General features: G+C 44.0%; 1 protein-coding gene across 10 annotated transcripts in view; it reads right to left on the reverse strand.

Annotated features, from left to right (window-relative positions):
* Positions 1 to 18,388, reverse strand: part of azi2 (5-azacytidine induced 2) — a 110,067-nt gene that overhangs the window by 71,324 nt on the left and 20,355 nt on the right. For 9 of the 10 annotated variants that reach the window (XR_015087949.1, XM_086039002.1, XM_086039003.1 and 6 more), the window contains exon 3: positions 3,962 to 4,072. Coding sequence is in view for 9 of the 10 variants with exons in the window: in XM_086039002.1 (XP_085895128.1) it covers positions 3,962 to 4,072 (111 nt within the window). In the remaining variant the exon portion in view is untranslated. Of the gene's footprint in view, positions 1 to 3,961; positions 4,073 to 7,892; positions 7,969 to 8,284; positions 8,684 to 18,388 lie in introns of those variants that run through there. The other variant, XM_086039006.1, reaches the window with a different exon arrangement.

Here is an 18,388-nt window from a genome sequence, read left to right on the forward strand (position 1 = left end):
TATTGCCTTTGTGGAATGTGAGTTAAGCAGCAAAATCCACCCGTTTTTCGCCATCTCAGGGGGCAGCCATTTTGTCATTTCTGTCGACTGAAAATGACATCACAACTACTCAGGGCAATGACAGATGGCTAAAAACAGGTGGATTAACTCTTATTCCACAAAAGCAATATTTATCAGAATGACTTGTTTCAACTCATGGGCTTGCATAGAACAAATGATTGAAAGAAATATGTTTTGGGTTGACTTCCTCTTTAAACTTAAGATGCCCGACGTTATGACTTCCAAACGACTCTGGAGGCTCAATCTCTTTTGTTATTAGATTAAACATTTTTGGACTTCATATCTGAGCAAATTCCGTTATTTTTAGACGTTAACATGACATCAGATGTTTCTGTTTCGATGGTATGGGAGTCCCTCAAGGCGTATTTGAGAGGGCAGGCGATATCTTTTGTGGCTGGAAAGAAGAGGATAAACAAAAAGATTTGGAAAATAAAATAGCCGATCTTGATAATAGGAATGCTCAATCCCCTTCCCCGGATTCATGCAAAGAACGATTAAGGCTTAATGCAGAGCATGATATACTTACATCACATTCAATTGAATATTCCTCATCTAACACAGAGGAACTCAGCACTTGGTTCCATTATCCTGACTTATTATTTTGGACTCCGTGGCTCCATTAAAAAATGTGATTAAAAAAATTAGACCGGAGCCATGGTTTAATGAGAGCACTCGTGCAGCTAAACAGGAATTCCGCAGATCTGAACACAGGTGAAAAAGAGACAGGCTGCAGGTCTCTTATCAAATCCTAAAGGACTCCTGGCGTCGTTACCAGAGAAAGATGAAGGAGTCCAAGAGAGCCCACTTGTCATGTCTGATTCAGGCAAATCCCCCAAATCCACGTGCTCCATTTGACTGAACTGAAACTCCGTCAACTGATTTGCATGGACCTGTCCCTTGAAATGTGCGATAGATTCTTGCAGTTTTTCGTTGGCAAGGTTGCTACAGCTAGGGCTCTCGTTTCGAACGCCACATTTGACTACTCTGTTCACGTTCCTTGTTCAGCAGTGTTTGATTCCTTTGAGATGGTTTCTTTGACATTTTTGGACATTTTGGATGTGGTTTGCCATATTAAGCCATCTGGCCCCCTTGTGACTCTGTTCCGCCACACTTCTTTAAGGAGATTCTCCCGAGTATTGGTAAATACGCTTTGGCCATTATCAACAGCATCCTGTCTTCTGGTGTAGTCCCCCAACATTTTAAACATGCTGTAGTGTAACCCCTGCTTAAAAACCTGGCCTTGATCAAGCTGTGCTATCCAATTTTAGACCCATTTCCAAGCTGCCTTTTATTACTAAAATTCTGGAAAAAGTTGTGCACTCACAGTTAAGCTCTTTTCTTGGATGAAAATAATGTTCTGGAGGTTTTCCGGTCAGGCTTCAAGAAGATGCATAGCACAGAGTCAGCCCTGTAACGTATTTTTAATGACATCCTCCTGGCAAATGACACCGGATACTATGTATGTCTCGTTTTGTTGGATTTGATTGCAGTATTCGATACGGTAGACCACAGTATACTTTTGACTCGTTTGCAACACCAAGTGGGCATTTGTGCATGCGCTCTAGAGTGGTTTAGATCCTATTTGGCTGGCAGGTCTTTTTCTGTTAGCCTAGGTTCCTCTGAGTCCCGGTCTGCCCCTCTATCGTATGGTGTTCCACAGGGTTCTATTTTGGGGCCCTTGCTGTTCTCCTTGTATTTGCTGCCCCTGGGTTCCATCCTCCGAAAACATGGTAGAAATTCTCATTATTATTATTAGGGCCCGAGCAGAGAACGCTGCTAAGTACCTATAGTTTTTGGAAATATTCTTCTCATTATTTTTGGGGCCCAAGCAGCCAATGCTGCAAGGATCGTATTTTTTTTGCAGAAATTCTTATTAGGGCCCAATCGTTGCTTGGACCCTATTGTTTTCATAGATATTCTTCTTATTATTATTATTCTCCATAAAGACTCACACGTTTGAGGAACTAAACGTGAACAAATATCCAACAAACTTTGCACACACATCGGGCCTGGGGAAAAATATGGTTTTTTAAAGTCGCAATACACGAGTATTAAAAAATGGGTCTGTACTGCGGCCTCAAGTGGTTTATTGGAGCCCTGCCTCAGTAAGTTTGACCTACGGCTACGAAAACTGGGAAGCACGTGTAGCACCCTCAGATGTACAATAAAAGACTTTGGTACCCATAGCCGAACATCTACAGGAAATGAGTTACAGTTTCAACATGTTTACAGGGGTCACACTTTTGCCCCCTTGTCCTAAATGATTAACCCAATTCACTACAGGTGCAGCGTGAATGGGGCAGTGAGCTTGTTGATCCAGCTCTAAGGATATGGACTTTGACCTTTCTGGCAAGGAAAGAGCCCGTGCTGGTGTGCGAAGTTGATAAGTTACGAATAGATGTAGTCGGGCTCGCCTCCACATACAGCTTGGGCTCTGGTACCAGTCCTCTCGACAGGGTTTGGACTCTCTTCCACTCTGGAGTTGCCCGAGCAGGTTTAGGCATATTATTATTGACCACCCGGCTTGACACCTGTACATTGGGGTTAACCCCGATGGACGAGAGTGTTGCCTCCCTCCGTCCTCGGGTGGGGGGACTGTTCCTGACTTGTTTTTGCCTATGACAACAACAGTTCAGAGTACCCAACCTGTTTGGAGTTTTTGAAGGGGGTGCTGCAGAGCGCTACCACTGGGGACTCCATTGTTATGCTGGTGGACTTCAAAGCTCACATGGGCAATAACAGTTAGATATGGAAGAGCATGATTGGAAGGAACGCCAGGACACCCTAAACCAACAAAGTTTTCCATATGTGCACTTGGCAACAGTACACTTTAAGCCGCAGTTTGATTATCAAATTTGTGGTAATTTTATCTGAGTCATAGCCGCATGTTCTGGACACTCGGGTGAAGAGAGGGGCGGAGCTGTCAACCGATCACCACATGGAGGTGCGTTGGCTCCGATGGTGGGTAAAGATGCCAGTCCCACCTGGCAGACCCAAACGCATTATGAGAGTTTGCTGGAAACGATTGACAGTGCTCAGACAGAGATTCAACTCCAACTTCCATTAAACTTGCAGGGGACAATTAGTCTGAGTGGACCATGTTCTGTTCCTGCATTGTTGGGGAGACCGACCCGTGGTGCCTGTCATGGTGGCAACCCCCAAACGCATTGGTCTACACCAGCTGTGAGGGATGCCCTATAGCTGAAGGAGTCGTCCTATCAGGCCTTTTGGGACTCCTGAGGTAGCTGATGGATACCAGCTGGCCAAGCAGAACACAACTTTAGTGGTTATTGAGGCAAGAAACTGGGCATGGGAGTTCGGTGAAGCCATGAAGAACGACTTCTGGACAGCTTTGAGGAAATTATGGTAAACTATCCAGCATCTCAGGATGGAGAAGCAATGCACTATCATCATGTATAATGTTGATGAGGGTGCCGCTGACCTCGACTCGGGATGTTGAGTCGGTGGGGAAAAATACTTGGAAGATCTCAATTCCACCGCAACGCCTCCCCATGAGGGAGCAGTCTGGGATCTCTAAGGCAGGTTCTCCTATCTTTGGGGTTGAGGTCACGAAGGTGGTTAAAAAGGTCCTCTGTGGCAGGGCTCCAAGGACGGATGACATCTGGCCGGAATTTTTAAAGGCTTTGGATATTGTGGAGCTGTTCGGGTTGACGCCTCTGCAACATCACAGGAAATCTGGGCATTGAAGAAAGTCTGGGCTTCCCTGCTAAAACTAATGCCCCTGCGACCCAATCCCAGATAAGCAGAAGAAAATGGATGGATGGACAGACATCAAATAAATTTAAATAAAAAAAACAGTACAAGGTAATACATCTCCTGGAATAAAGTTTTCTACATGTTTACTCTATAGTCAAATATTCCTTTAACCAGTAAAACGCACCAGTTTGTTTAGCTCCATCTGCAGGTCCTCCTTTTCAATATAGATTCCTCGATATGCGCTGAAGGCCTTGTTGACATATTGAGGACCCTCTGAAGCCTCAGGCCGGAAGAGCTAAAACAGTGACACAAGGGTGCACAAAAATAGGCTGATAAGTGCATATATTAATCATGTTCCATAACATCCAATCTACATTAATGCAGTTGAAAACCAAAGCAGATATGATATTAATCATAAATGATGCAATGAAATTAGTTTAACTTGGTTTGCGAAAATTCAGGTTTAATCAAAGCTGTAAGATTTCCATTGAATTATTGAGAATTTATTCGACTAAATGATAATTTATGGGAATTGACAGGATAATCCAGGGATTCATGAAATTGAAATCTTGATAGAGACTTTAATGACAGATGAATATGAAGTGCCCATTTTTGAAGATGTTTAGGAAAAATACAGAGACAAGGCCCTTCGCGTGGGCTTGCCCCTGCGGGAGGGGGTGAGGGGGTCAGGTGCAGTGTGTACCTTGGCAGTCGGATCCCAGACTATAGAAGCTGGCTCTAGGGATGCGGAATGTCACCTTTCTGGCAGGGAACAAGCCTGATCTGGTGTGCAAGGTCAAGAAGTTCCAACTAGATATTGTCAGACTCTCTCCCATTCTGGAGGTGCCCACAGTGAGAGGTGTGAAGCAGGTGTGGTTATACTTATTGCCCCCCGGCTTGGAGCCTGTACTTTGGGTTCAAGCAGGTGGATGAGAGGGTAGCCTTCCTCCACCTTCTTGTGTGGGGACGGATCCTGACTGTTGTTTGTGCCTATGCAGCAAAGTACAGATCAGAGTCCCTGCCTTATTGGAGTCCTTGGAGGGTGTGCTGGAAAGCGCGCCAGCTGGTGCCTTCATTCTCATGCTGGGATATTTCAAAGCTCACGTGGGCAATGACAATGAGACCTCGAAGGGTGTGACTGGGAGAAATGCCTACCTACCCCCCACCCCGATCAGAACCTGAGTGGTGTTCTTTTACTGTACTTCTGTGCTCATCATGGATTGTCAATGACGAACACCATGTGCAGGCATATAAGGATATCATCCCAACTGCTTCGCATTCTGTTGCGAACTGCTCCAATGAGAGTTGCACATCGCCATGGAGCACTTGGCACCAGGACACCTTAAGCCGCAGTTTGATGATTTACTTTGTGGCCATCTCATCGAGCTTGTGACCATATGTCTTGGACATTCGGGTGAAGAGAGCGGACTGGACCTGTGGCCGCCAGGTGGTCGGTGCCTGTTGTGGCGGCAATCCTTGAAATCGCTGGTGGACGCCAGCGCTGAGGGATGCTCTCAGTTGAAGGAATGCTATTGGTCCTTTTGGCCTGTGGGACTCCGGAGGCAGCTGATGGGTCCCTGAGGCAAAAACTCGGGTGAGCGAGTATTTCAGTGAGGCCATAGAGAACAACGTTAGGTCTGCATTGTCGGCACTAATTCAAATTTGTTTCCGGTGAGAGTTGGACTCTGCCAAGGATGCTCTTAGTCACCGATTATGTTCATAATGTATATGGGCAGAATTTCTTGGCGCACCAAGGATTAGAGAAGGTCAGAGGCAAACTCCAGTATGGCTGGTCCATTCCAGGCCGAAATGGGCGTGCACAAGCCAAGGGCTGCAGCGGAACAGTACACTGTTGATAGTACAGTGTACATCTAGCCCCCTAGCCATCAACATCATCCTTGGGCCTTAGTATTGCATCTGGGCATTTTGCAGATAATGTGCTTCTGTTGAATTCATCAAGCCGTGATTTCCAACTCTGACTGGAACGGTTTGCAGCCGAATATGAAATGGTTGGAATGAAAATCAGCATCTCCAAGTATGAGACCAGGGTGTTCAGTCGGTAAAGGGCGGAGTGCAATCATAAGGTTGGGGATGATATCTTGCCCCAAGTGGAAGAGTTCAAGTATCTTGGGGTCTTGTTCACGAGTCTGCAGTGATGCAGACTTGTATCCAATCCCATTCCTTCCTCTTAACCCTAAATCTTCTGCTCACAGAAGAGTCCAGCAACAGTTCAACTATTTTCATTCCAAATGCTCACGTGTATCACTTTACTTTCATGCCAGGTTTAATTGAACTCTTTTGTTTCCCTGCAATGAAAAATGAGTGAACTATTTGACTTTCTTATGTTTCAAATAATAATAATTATTATTACTATTATATCTGTTTTGCAGCACTACTGGCAGTTTATGGTTAAACACTGTTTATGAAGTTGACTGGCATTTTAAAATTATAATGTTCACTATCACAGGGTAGCCCTTTGCAATTCCACCTGGCAGTTTTACCTGAACGAAAGGTGCACCAAAGTAAATTTGATGCTGTACTTGAACCATTTGGAGTATCGGCATAGTTTTGGTGTCTTTTTAGAGATAACACCTGATTTTTTCTCCTCAATGGTCAGAATCTTTTTAAGTGCTACTGGTACTAAATTATGGAAGCTTGAATACATACAAGGCCGTGGGTCGGCCTTCTTTTATGTATTCAAACTTCCCAAACATATATCTTAATCATATATCTCGTTCGACTGGTTCAAAGTCCACAATTGTGATTTCTATATCACTGTCGTTATTCATTTCAGAGCTCCCGCCATCGATGGCGTCCGCCATTACTGTTCGAAAAAATTCCTGATATCCTCCGACAACTCACGACACCGTCACATGTCTATTCTGATGCATTTCATTGGTTAAGAGACCGAGAATTAAATAATAAATAGAAAATAACGTTTACGCTTTAGCAGCTTTAAGGGTAGAAAGGCGCAACAGCGCTCCCAGCTCTAGTGGCACGAACGCGGTTATGCGCTCCCGTCCTTAATGGGTTGAAAATAGTGTTGGGATTAAAAATCTGTTGGTCTCTTTTCTGAATGTTTACATCATCTAAAATATTTTTTTTACTGGTGTAACCTGTTTTATTTGACTGTTTTGTATAGATTTCCACAGTACGGGTCAAAATGACCCACAAAATAATCAATGTAATTTTTTTTTCAACATATTACAAGGGTTAAACAATAAAAACTGAGCGACCAATACTTAATGAGAGCTTGGTATCGCTCTGAGCTGACCACAGTGGGCCAGCGACGTCAGCACGCAGGTCAAAGTCGTCAGCGCTGCTAGTGGGCGTTCCCAGCTCATAAAAAGCTAATTTTATTGCTTTTTCAACACAGTAATCATTGAAATCTTGTTATTTGTACTTGTGCTCATTCTTAATACGTTTTTTAGGGTAATTTTTTTTCTATGTCCCAGACACTTTAAAGAGACACTTGGGTGAGCTTAACACTGGCACTTATATAATAAGTTTGCATGTAAAAATGAAAGACTATTTAGTAATTTAAGGGCTTTTTTTGTGATTAGGTTTACGACAAATTTCCCCGCCCCTTTTTAGGGCGTGGCTTATATGTTTTCGCTCTCAGCTGTCCACGTCACGGGAGGGAGCCAAGTGTGTTAATATTGCTTGCTTTGTCAGTTCTCTTGTCTAAAACAGTGACCGATCGCCACCAAAATGCAAATGCACATTACTACTCTTGTCCACTTCAACCTGTGAAACTATAAAAGTGTTCTGCACAATAGTTTGGATTTATTGACATAAAACGTAATCTCATCATGATCACCTCCACAAAATCAAAAATACCGCGGCGATTGCTCCTCCACTTTCACAAGTTGAAGCGAACAAGAGCATGAATGCGCACATGAACCCCAACTGGTTATATTTCGGACATTTAGCGACGCTAAACTCGTGTCAACTCTCAGGAGAGAGACGGCGGCTTGCAGCAGCAGGCAGATTGGAGCTTTATGCCCCCCTCTTCCCTCACCGGCTAAAAGTAGGAAAATAGGACGGCTAATAGCAACAACTAGATTCAGGTCGTTAAAACAAAAGGTGTTAGCACAACAACATTAGCTTCTTACTCTACGTCCAGCCTGCGTCGATCCTCAAGTCGCGGGGTTGCCTCCCAAGCAGTGGTGTGCGTTGTCTGGCAGAGAGCTGCCAGAGATTGAGAACGCCCAGGGGTTTTTACAACTTTTTTTGCAACTACTATTGAATGACAAATCTAGGTGATATGACAAACAACTCTGTTGGCTACAAGTAGATTACTTTAATTTGTAAATTGGCCATTCCTTGCCAAAATAGCAGGTGATATGGTGGGGTGACATCGTCAAATGTAAAGCATAAGTAGTCAAATGACCGTCTTCGGGGCGTTCTAGTGGTAAGCCCTCATCAAACAAGCGTCAATGTTCAGCGAACAAAAAGTTCCAGCAAGGCTGACTCCACAACCGAGTGTGGCTGCATTGGAACGTACCTTTTTGGCTGTTTACGTTCCAAATTGGACAGCGTGTTGTCGATCGAGAAAATGGGGCCATTCTTCATCCAAATGAATGTGCACGTCTACTCATTTCTATTTCAGTCTCTGTAAATATCCTGACTGGTGTTAAATGCCTCGCTCGTCCTAACCGTTATCAGCAAAGAAGCAGTGTTTTTTTTTTTTTTTTCAACAGTCAGTCTTTGCTGGGTCGGTGATCCTGCCCAGCCCGACCCAGCGGGCTGCCTCAGCTGCCGGCTAACCTTCTAAGAACTGGTATCCATCTGGAAGTTAAAGTGGAAATCAACACACACATTTTATTACATACAAGGCCACTAGTTGAAACAGGGCATTCTGATAAATATTGCATTTGTGGAATAAGTGTTAATCCACTCATTTTTAGCCATCTCCGCGGCCATTTTGTCTTCTGACGACTGAAAATTACATCACAACTGCTCACAAGGACCACGGCTCAGGTTCAGAAAACAGATCAGCCGTGATTGGTCATTGTGAGCAGTTGTGATGTCATTTTCAGTCGACAGAAGACAAAATGGCCGCCCCCAGATATGGCTAAAAAGGAGCGCATTTCGCTGCTTATATTTACATAGGTTTGATCCTGAATGTTTGCCGTCAATGTTATACATTAATGGCTACATTATGCCGCCGTCCCTGTGTGACCTATATCTTTGCTGCTGTAACACTGAAAATTTCCCCACTGTGGGATCAATAAAGGCATTCTTATTCTTATTCTTAACTTATATACCACAAACACAAAATTAATCAGAATCCCGTGTTTCAACTAGTGGGCCTGCTGGGAACATATTCTTGAAAAAAATATGTTTGGGTTGATTTCCGCTTTATGTAAGAATAAGGACGTCTAATGCCAATATTGAGCCAACAAGTTCAGCTGGAAATAAAACAGTGAGTCAACACACAAATGCGCATATACAGCTAATATTTAGCTTATAAGCATACGCATAGCTGCAGCTACATAAATTAATACATATGCACATACAGCAAGTTTTATGTAGACTGCTGAGATTAGATACATTTTCCTTGTCCGCCCTTACAATGCAGCGTTGTGTTTGTCATGTTTTTCTAGTAAGTAAAACAAAATTAAGTTAGTCCATGAAGCTTTCTTTGTTCAGCAGTAAACTTTAAGTAACTGCTGCATTATTGTATTTTCTTGAGGTTCTCACAAACAATGCTCTTGTGAAAAATAAGATAAAAGATATACAAATAAATGTAATGGTTAAAAATAGGCCTTTTAGTAAGTCATGGTAAAATTCACAAACAGTAAAAGGTTTATGATATTTAAAGAACAGAGAAATTTATAAGATTGTCCGAAAATAACTCCTCCCTTTTTTAAGAATCAGAACCAAGAATCATTAGGAACTGTAATCTAATCAAAGAACCGGAATCGGAACCGTCCAGATTCAAAGGATGCCCAACCCAAATCATTATTCATTTCATAAATAATGTTATTGCCGTATTTTCCGGGCTATAAGACGCCCCGTTATATAAGCAGCACCCACTCTATTTTTAGAATATTTTGGAAATAACCTTAAATAAGCCACACCTTTATATAAGCCGCACCTATCTATGTTGAAAACTTTTATATTTACTGCATTTACAGAATGATTATGAACTTTAAATGTACATGTATGTACCTGAGCAGATTCTTTCCTAACAGTGCCTTTTAACACTGCAGCAACGTTGCTGATTAAATCAGAAGAGAACCAAGAGAAAATAAACAGTACTTATCTTCATTTCACTACCGACTGCCGCTCCAGTTTGACAGTTAACGTTCACCAGACTCCACCATCTATTGTTCTACTACATTCTACATATGCGCCTGTCTTGTTAATGTTAATAAAGTCAGCCAATCCAACACATGACGTGCTAAATCAACAATAGCATTTCACATCGAAAACAACAGAACAGACGTAACATCAGCCAATCGCATTTATGTGCACTTCACGGACTTCTAGGAAAACATAGAATCAAAGCATTACACAAAGCATTGCACCTAATGCAATAACCTAGTCTATGGCGCCCTCGCCTGGTGAACTCCTCCACCTGCAGTCACATCCAGTTAATGGGAAATGTATTGTATTGAATTGGACTGTCATTCCGGTTAGAGTGCCCCGAGCGGTGGAAGAAAAATCCACAGAATAGACGCACCAGACTATAAACCGCATGGCTCAAAATCCAGGAAAAAAATTGCGGTTTATAGTCCAGAAAATACAGTATATATTTCTTGAGTTTTTTCTATGAAGAACCCAGAGACAGTTATATGGTTATTTATTACACGAATAGTGTTATTTCCTGACTTTTTTTTCTTGTGGAGAACCCAAAAAGGGTTAGTTGAGTTTTATTGATTTCATAAATAGTGTAATTTTATTTCACAAATATTGTTGTTTATTTCCTAAGTTTTTTCTGTGAAGATCCCAGAGAGGGTTATTTGGTTATTGTTTCATAAATAGTGTTATTTCATTAATAGAGTTATTATTTATATCCTGACTTTTTTCTATGAAGATACCAGAAAGGGTTACTAATATTTGGTTATGTGTGGCTTTCATAAAAACAATAAATGTCGACGTTTTGGTACCCGTGCGATCGTCACACTTTTTCTGTTACAAACTGTCCCCGGCCCCCATCAAAGAAGGAAAGAGTTATGTGGCCCTCACAGGAAAAGGTTTGGGGGGGGCATGGCCTGGATGGGGAAGGAGTAGGACGCGTTTCTCGCTGCTCCTGAGCTAGTGACCATATATCTATACATTTAAACTTGTTAAACTATGTTCATTTTCATTTAACTGACGTCTGAAGAATCGTAACGTCTTACTGAGCGACCACCAAAACCCTTGCCGAACAATGACGTCTACCCGTCCAAAAACGGTGTCAACTAAAACAGGCCGAGGCAGGCCTGGGCCCCTAAATACGACTTTGGACTCTGCTGACCTGGACGTTGCTGTACGGCTGACTGTAGGACTTTTGCATTCCACTATTGGCACCCTCATGTCTGACATCTTGGACAAAATTGACTTTTTGGCCACCAACATTAGGTCGTAAATGTCGTCGATGAAAGACAAATTTATGAAGGACGTCGAGGGAATGCAAGAGAAACTCGAGGTATATGGAGCGACCTTATCTAAACTTAAGTGCTACGGACAATGATGACCGGATCACTAAGATGGAGTCTAGCGTTAGCTCACTGCAAATCAAGATGATCTACCGCAGTGATAAATGTGAGGACATGGACAGTAGGATGCAGAGAAACAATATTCGCCTCATTGGTGCGCCGGAGGTGTCGGAGGGCACACAGCCAACTGACTTCATGGCGCGGTTGCTGTAGGGGCTCCTCTGCTTTGCGGCGAGGTCACTGCTGGATCGTGCACGTACTCTCCGTAAAAAACCCATAGATGGAGAACCACATTGTCCATTTGTAATCCGTGTTCACTTCTTTCATGTTCGCAATGAATTATTGAAGAAATCCTGTGAGATGTCGCCAATCATCTATCAGGGAAGGAGGATCTCCATTTTTCCTGATTACATTGGGTGGCTAAGAAGCGGGCTAGCTTTGGCGCCGTGAAGAAACGAGTACGGTCGTACCCGGGAGTGAAATTCGGCCTCATGTAGCCAGCGGTTCTGAGACTGACTCTTTCAGACAACACTACACACAAGTTCAATGATCCGGTGCACGTGGTGGACTTTATTAATGAGACTTTGGTACAAGATGTGGCTTCGGATTCGAACAAGGCGACAAATAAAGTAAATTGTTAGCCCACAAGCTCCGTAGTCAAGTAGTGTCGGGCCAAATTCCTGAAATTCGTGTAACTTCTGGAACTTCACTTGATCCACTTGTAATCAATAGGGAATTTAATACCGGGTCCGCATCACAGCAGACGCTGCACTGATCCGCCTGTTGATCTCCCATTCCATCCTACCCTCACTCGCGAACAAGACCCCAAGATATTTGGGGCAGAATCCCATCCCCAACCTGGAGAGGGCACGCCACCCTTTTCTGACAGAGGACCATGGTCTCAGATTTGGAGGTGCTGATTTTCATTCCGACCGCTTCACACTCGGCTACGAACCGAGGAGATCACGACTTAAAGAAGCCAACAGTACCACATCATCTGCAAAAATCAGAGATGCAATACTGAAGCCACCAAACCGGACCCCCTCGACACCTCGGCTGCGCCTAGAAATTCTGTCCATAAAAGTTATGAACAGAATCGGTGACAAAGGGCAGCCTTGGCGGAGTCCAACCCTCACCGGAAACGAATCTGACTTACTGCCGGCAATGCGGGCCAAACTCTGACATCGGTGGTACAGGGACCAAACAGCCCTTTTCAGGGGGCTCGGTACCCCGTACTCCCGAAGCACCCCCCACAGAACTCACGAGGAACATGGTCGAAGTCCACAAAGCACATGTAGACTGGTTGGGCTAACTCCCATGCACCCTCGAGGACCCCGCTGAGGGTGTAGAGCTGGTCCACTGTTCCACGGCCAGGCCAGGACAAAAACCACATTGCCCCTCCTAAATCAGAGATTCGACCTCCCAACGGACCCTCCTTTCTAGCACCCCTGAATAGACCTTACCAGGGAGGCTGAGGAGTGTGATCCCTCTATAATTGGAGCACACCCTCCGGTCCCCGGTCTTAAAAAGGGGGACCACCACCCCGGTCTGCCAGTCCAGAGGCACTGTCTACAATGTTGTAGAGGCGTGTCAACCATGACAGCCCCTCAACATCCAGAGCCTTTAATAACTCCGGGCGGATCACATCCACCCCTGGGGCTTTGCCACCAAGGAGCTTTTTGACTACCTCGGTTACTTCATCCCCAGAGATAGGAGAGCCCACCTCAGAGTCTCCAGGCTGTGCTTCCTCAGTGGAAGGCGTGTCGGTGGAATTGAGGAGGTCTTCGAAGTATTCTCCCCACTGACCCACAACGTCGCGAGTTGAGGTCAGCAGCAACCCATCTCCACTACAAACTGTGTTAATGGTGCACTGATTTCCTCTCCTGAGACGCCGGATGGTGGACCAGAATTTCCTCGAAGCCGTCCGGAAGTCATTTTCTATGGCCTCACTGAACTCCTCCCACACCGAGTTTTTGCCTCAGCAACCGCCAAAGCTGCATTCCGCTTGGCCAGCCGGTACCTGTCTGCTGCCTCCGGAGTCCCGCAGGCCAAAAAGGCCCGATAGGACTGCTTCTTCAGCTGGACAGCATCCCTTAGCGCTGGTGTCCACCAGCGGGTTCAGGGATTGCCGCCACGACAGGCCTTGCGGCCATAGCTCTGATCGGCCGCCTCAACAATGGAGACACGAAACATGGTCCACTCGGACTCGATGTCCCCCGCCTCCCTCGGGATGTGGGCAAAGTTCTGCCGGAGGGGGGAGTTTAAACTCCTTCTGACAGGGGATTCTGCCAGACGTTCCCAGCTAACTTTTGGGTCTGCCAGGTCGGACCGGCATCTTCCCCCACTATCGGAGCCAACTCACCAGCAGATGGTGATCAGTTGACAGCTCCCCCCCTCTCTTCACCCAAGTGTCCAAAACATGCGGCCACAAATCCGTTGATACAACTATAAGTTCCTCCCAAACACGCCCTTCCAGGTCTCACTGTCATTGCCCACGTGAGCATTGAAGTCCTCAAGGTGGAGCGCTATCCAGCAGACCCTCCAAGGACTCTAAAAAGGGTGGGTACTCTGCACTGCTGTTTGATGCATAAGCGCAAACAACAGTCAGGACCCGTCCCCCCCACCCACGGCGGAGGGAAGCTACCCTCTCGTCCACCGGGGTAAACCCCAATGTACAGGCGCACACCTGCACGACGCCTCTCACCTTGGGTAACTCCAGAGTGGAAGAGTGTCCCCCCCCTCTCGAGAGTACTGGTACCAGAGCCCAAGCTATGTGTGGAGCTGAGCCCGACTATATCTAGTCGGAACTTCTCAGCCTCAGCTTCCCTGCCAGAGAGGTGACATTCCATGTCCCAAGAGCAAGTTTCTGTTGCCAGGGATCGGACCGCCAAGGTCCCTGCCTATAACCGCGGCCCAGCTTGCACAGCACCCGACCCCTATGGCCCCTCCCACCAGCGGTGAGCCCATGGGAAGGAGGACCCACGTTGCCTTTTCGGGCTGAGCCCAGCCGGGCCCCACGAGTACTGGCCCGGCCACCAGGCGCTCGCCATCGAGCCCCACCTCCAAGCCTGGCTCTAGAGGGGGGCCCCGGTGACCCGCGTCCGGGCAAGGAAAACGTGATCCATTATTCTCATTCGTCATAAGAGGTCATACACTAGCTTGTGACGACTGCATATCCCTCTTTCAATTTCACGCGAGACTTGTCGCTGTTACATCAGACAGCGCTTCAAGTTTGTGAGGGAATGAGTGGAGTAATGGCAGACTTGGACAATATTCACAACGCTCGGGCAAGAATCCAAAGTATGGAAGAAATTCGTATTTTATAAAAAGAATGTATTTCTGGATAAAAACCGTCACCATATGCAAAGACTGTAAAACTGCGCTAAAGTACACTAGTAGTAGGACAAAGCTACGCATTCATTTGTGAGGAGGCATGGATTTGACGAGGAATCTAGCACAGCTAACACTAAATACACGTACAGAAAAAGACGCAAACCTACAGGATTTCTTCCAACCGAAACTCACCTACAACTCAGTGAGAGGAAAGGCCTCAATAACTCGGTTTATTGTTAAAGATTTACGACCATACTCTGTTGTGGAGAATGAGGGCTTTCGGGACTTGATAAAAATATTAGAGCCCCGTTACACCATACCGACTCGACAGCAATTCACTAACAAGTGCGTGCCAGAGTTGTACAACCAAGTTAAGGATGAAGCCAAAGAGCAGCTGTTCAATGCACAATGAGTGGCAATCACCACTGATGCCTGGGCATCGTGTGCTATTTAGTCCTATGTGACAATCAAAGCACACCATATCTCTACCAACTGGGAGCTGAGGCTTGTCTGAGGCTACACAGAATATTTTTGGCTTTTGGGAGCTCTCGTAAGAATGAAAACAAATGGAAAATGAGTGAGATGTAATTATTTTAGTTATTTAAAAATATATATTTAGTCGACCTTTGGCACTTTAAAAAAACAAATGCACTCTTAGTTTCTACTGGAGGGTTTTATGAAGTAGATAAAACAGAATTTTACAAGACAATCTGCTTACAGTTAGCTGTCTTAGTTTCTCTTTTCATGGAAATATGTATAAAGAATGTCTTGAAATGTTGTTCTTCACCAGCTTGTTGTGCCTTGATCTGAGTCTTCACAGATCTGTTGTTAAATTGCATTGAATTAACTTGAACATTTTGGGCTTTGGAGATCTGTTAATAAAGATGACAAAAACATGCAAATATACATTTTCTAGTCCTTGATTAATTGATTGTCAGTGCAGAAAAAGCACAAAGAAATTATGATTCAGTTACTGGTTTGTTCTATAAAATGTCAAAAAATGCAAAAAAATGTTTTAACGGCTTATCATCACAAGAGGCGCGGGATGCGGTACACCCTTAACTGGTCCCCAGCCAATTGCACTTGATCACGCTTTCCAAAGTAAAAGCAAATGTACTAATTCCAAGAATATTTATCATTTTAAATTAAGGTATCTAGGCTGTTAATCATATCAAAATGATTATCAATTAATTTTATAATGGAAAGTTGTAGATTGATCAAATAATCGTGCCATCTCTACACTGGTTCAAACTGAATCGAATCGTAGTCATAGAATCGAACTGAATCGAATCGTTCCACTTAAAAATCGAACCGTCCTTGAACCGAATCACACCCCATGTATCGAGATGCGTATCGAATTGTCTTTAATGGAGAGATTTACACCCCTACTATCGTGGTGTGCAACGTTACCGACAGGTTTGAGGCTCTTTTTCGGGGAAATTTTCTTCCACTTTTTACTTGTGTGAAAGAGGATTTGGAACGCTGGTCTCTGCTCCGGCTCTCACTGATTGCACAGGTTAATTCAATTAAGATGAACATCTTACCTAAATTTCTTAATCTCTTTCAATGTCTTCCCATTTTTCTTACTCAGGCCTTTTTTAAGAAGTTAGATAGTCTTATATTGTCTTTTGTTTGGGACAATAGGACCCCGAGGATATGGAGGCAATTTTTGCAGGGATGTAGAGCTGACGGTGGTCTTGCACTCGCAAATTTCAGGTTTTACTATTGGGCAGCAAATCTTAAGACCATTCAATACTGGATGCCAAGCACATATATGATTCCACTCCCAGTGTGGTTGGAGATGGAGGCAGCTTCATCTAAACCTACATCATTGTCTTCCTTGGTCCACTCCTGTTACAAACCCATTTATATCTTTTACGCCAAATATTTGTGTTCAGGTGATGCTGAAGATTTGGAATCAGTTTCTGCGTCATATCGGTCTTCAGACAGGCTCATTCTCTGCTCTGATTGCGACTAACCCTGCCTTTCAGTCATCTATGGTCGATAATGCTCGTTCTTTGGTTCAACAGAGGTGTCGGAAGACTTCGAGATCTAGACATAACACATTTGCAACCTTTGAACAACTTGACTTGACGTGACAAAATTTGATATACAGTACCTCGTAATCATTTCTTTAGGTTCCTGCAGGTCCGCAGCTATGTTCACAGCATAAGTACCTGTTCTCCAACCCTTCCGGATGAGACGCCATATTGCTAACCCCTCAGTCTCTGTTTGAAGCAGTTAAGTGTCTAGCAAAAATTTGGAAAAATATTTACATATAATCTTACATTTATGTACAAAGAACATGTACATTAGTACAAAATTCTAAACATTTTTGGGTTAAAAAAATATTTGTGTATTTACTACATTGATATACTATGACACATAATTGCATATTTACATACATTACATACATTTACAGGGGGTACACTTTTTCAACAATGTCCCAGAGGATTCATTCGATTGACTTCAAACTTCGGATATACCATCTTAAGACCTGGGGCAACAACTGATGGGCCAAACAGCAGCCCTTATTGTACGTGTCACCAAGTTCTAGCAAAGGTTGGAGGCACATGTAACAGCCCAAGACCGACAAAAAACCCTCGAAGCCCGACACTAAATTTCTAATTTGAATTTGCCTAATTTTTGGCCTTTTGTAGAGGTCATATTTGATCAAAATGACTTTTAATCTGATGTTCTTCATTTAAAAAAAAATTCCAATTCCGATGTGCGACCAATCCAACGTGCATGTATCCCAACGTTGTCAGGGCTGCGAAGGCCCTTTATAGCTGCTTGCAGCTCTAGTTAGGGACCGAGCAGCGACTGTGGCTGCCACCACGGCAACGGGCAAATAAAACTACGCTGATTTTGACTAAACATGCATGAATTCTCACGAAATTTTGGACACACATCAGCACTTGTGAAATCCTTTTTTTTTTTTAATTTTACATCGCAATTGTTTAAAAAATGGCTCACTAGCGCCCCTTAGAATTTTTTTTAAAAAAATCAGCCCCGGTTGTATGTTTCACCTATATCTACGAAAATTTGGTGGTATATGCAACAGGTCAAGACCTACAAAAAAGTCTCTTGGAGCCATGTGCTAAACATAACAGGAAGTCCGCCGTTTTGAATTTACTTTACAATTCGGCATCACATTGACTTTTGACTTTTCCTGGCTCCGACTGAGCAGCTGTAATGTGATCCACATGATAATATCGTGTCCAAATGTCACACATTTGATGACAGTCTACACCTGAAGACATCTACGAACTAACTTTTCATCGTAGTGGGAGTGCCGCCTACTGGCTAAATGAAGTACATGTTTAATTCTTTCATGTTTCTCTCCTGGCAGGTTAGCCAGATCGCCCTCATATTTGCTCGGAAGAGTGTTTTAGGCCTTCATGATGTTAAAACATGAAATTTGAGATTTTTCGCAAAAAGCGGTTGCCAGCGGTAACGGCCAGTTTGGCAATAAAACAATGCTGATTTTAAGAATGTAAACATGCACGAAAAGTCATGAAACGTTGCAAACATAGAAGGCCTGGTAAATGAATCAATAATTAATTTTTAAATTGTGCAATCTTTAAAAGATGGCTCACAACCGCCCCTTAGAATATTTTTTAAAAGTG

Source organism: Filicampus tigris, chromosome 8 (genome assembly GCF_054856515.1).
Source record: "Filicampus tigris isolate MCC_2025a chromosome 8, RoL_Ftig_1.0, whole genome shotgun sequence".
NCBI classification, from domain to species: Eukaryota; Metazoa; Chordata; class Actinopteri; order Syngnathiformes; family Syngnathidae; genus Filicampus; species Filicampus tigris.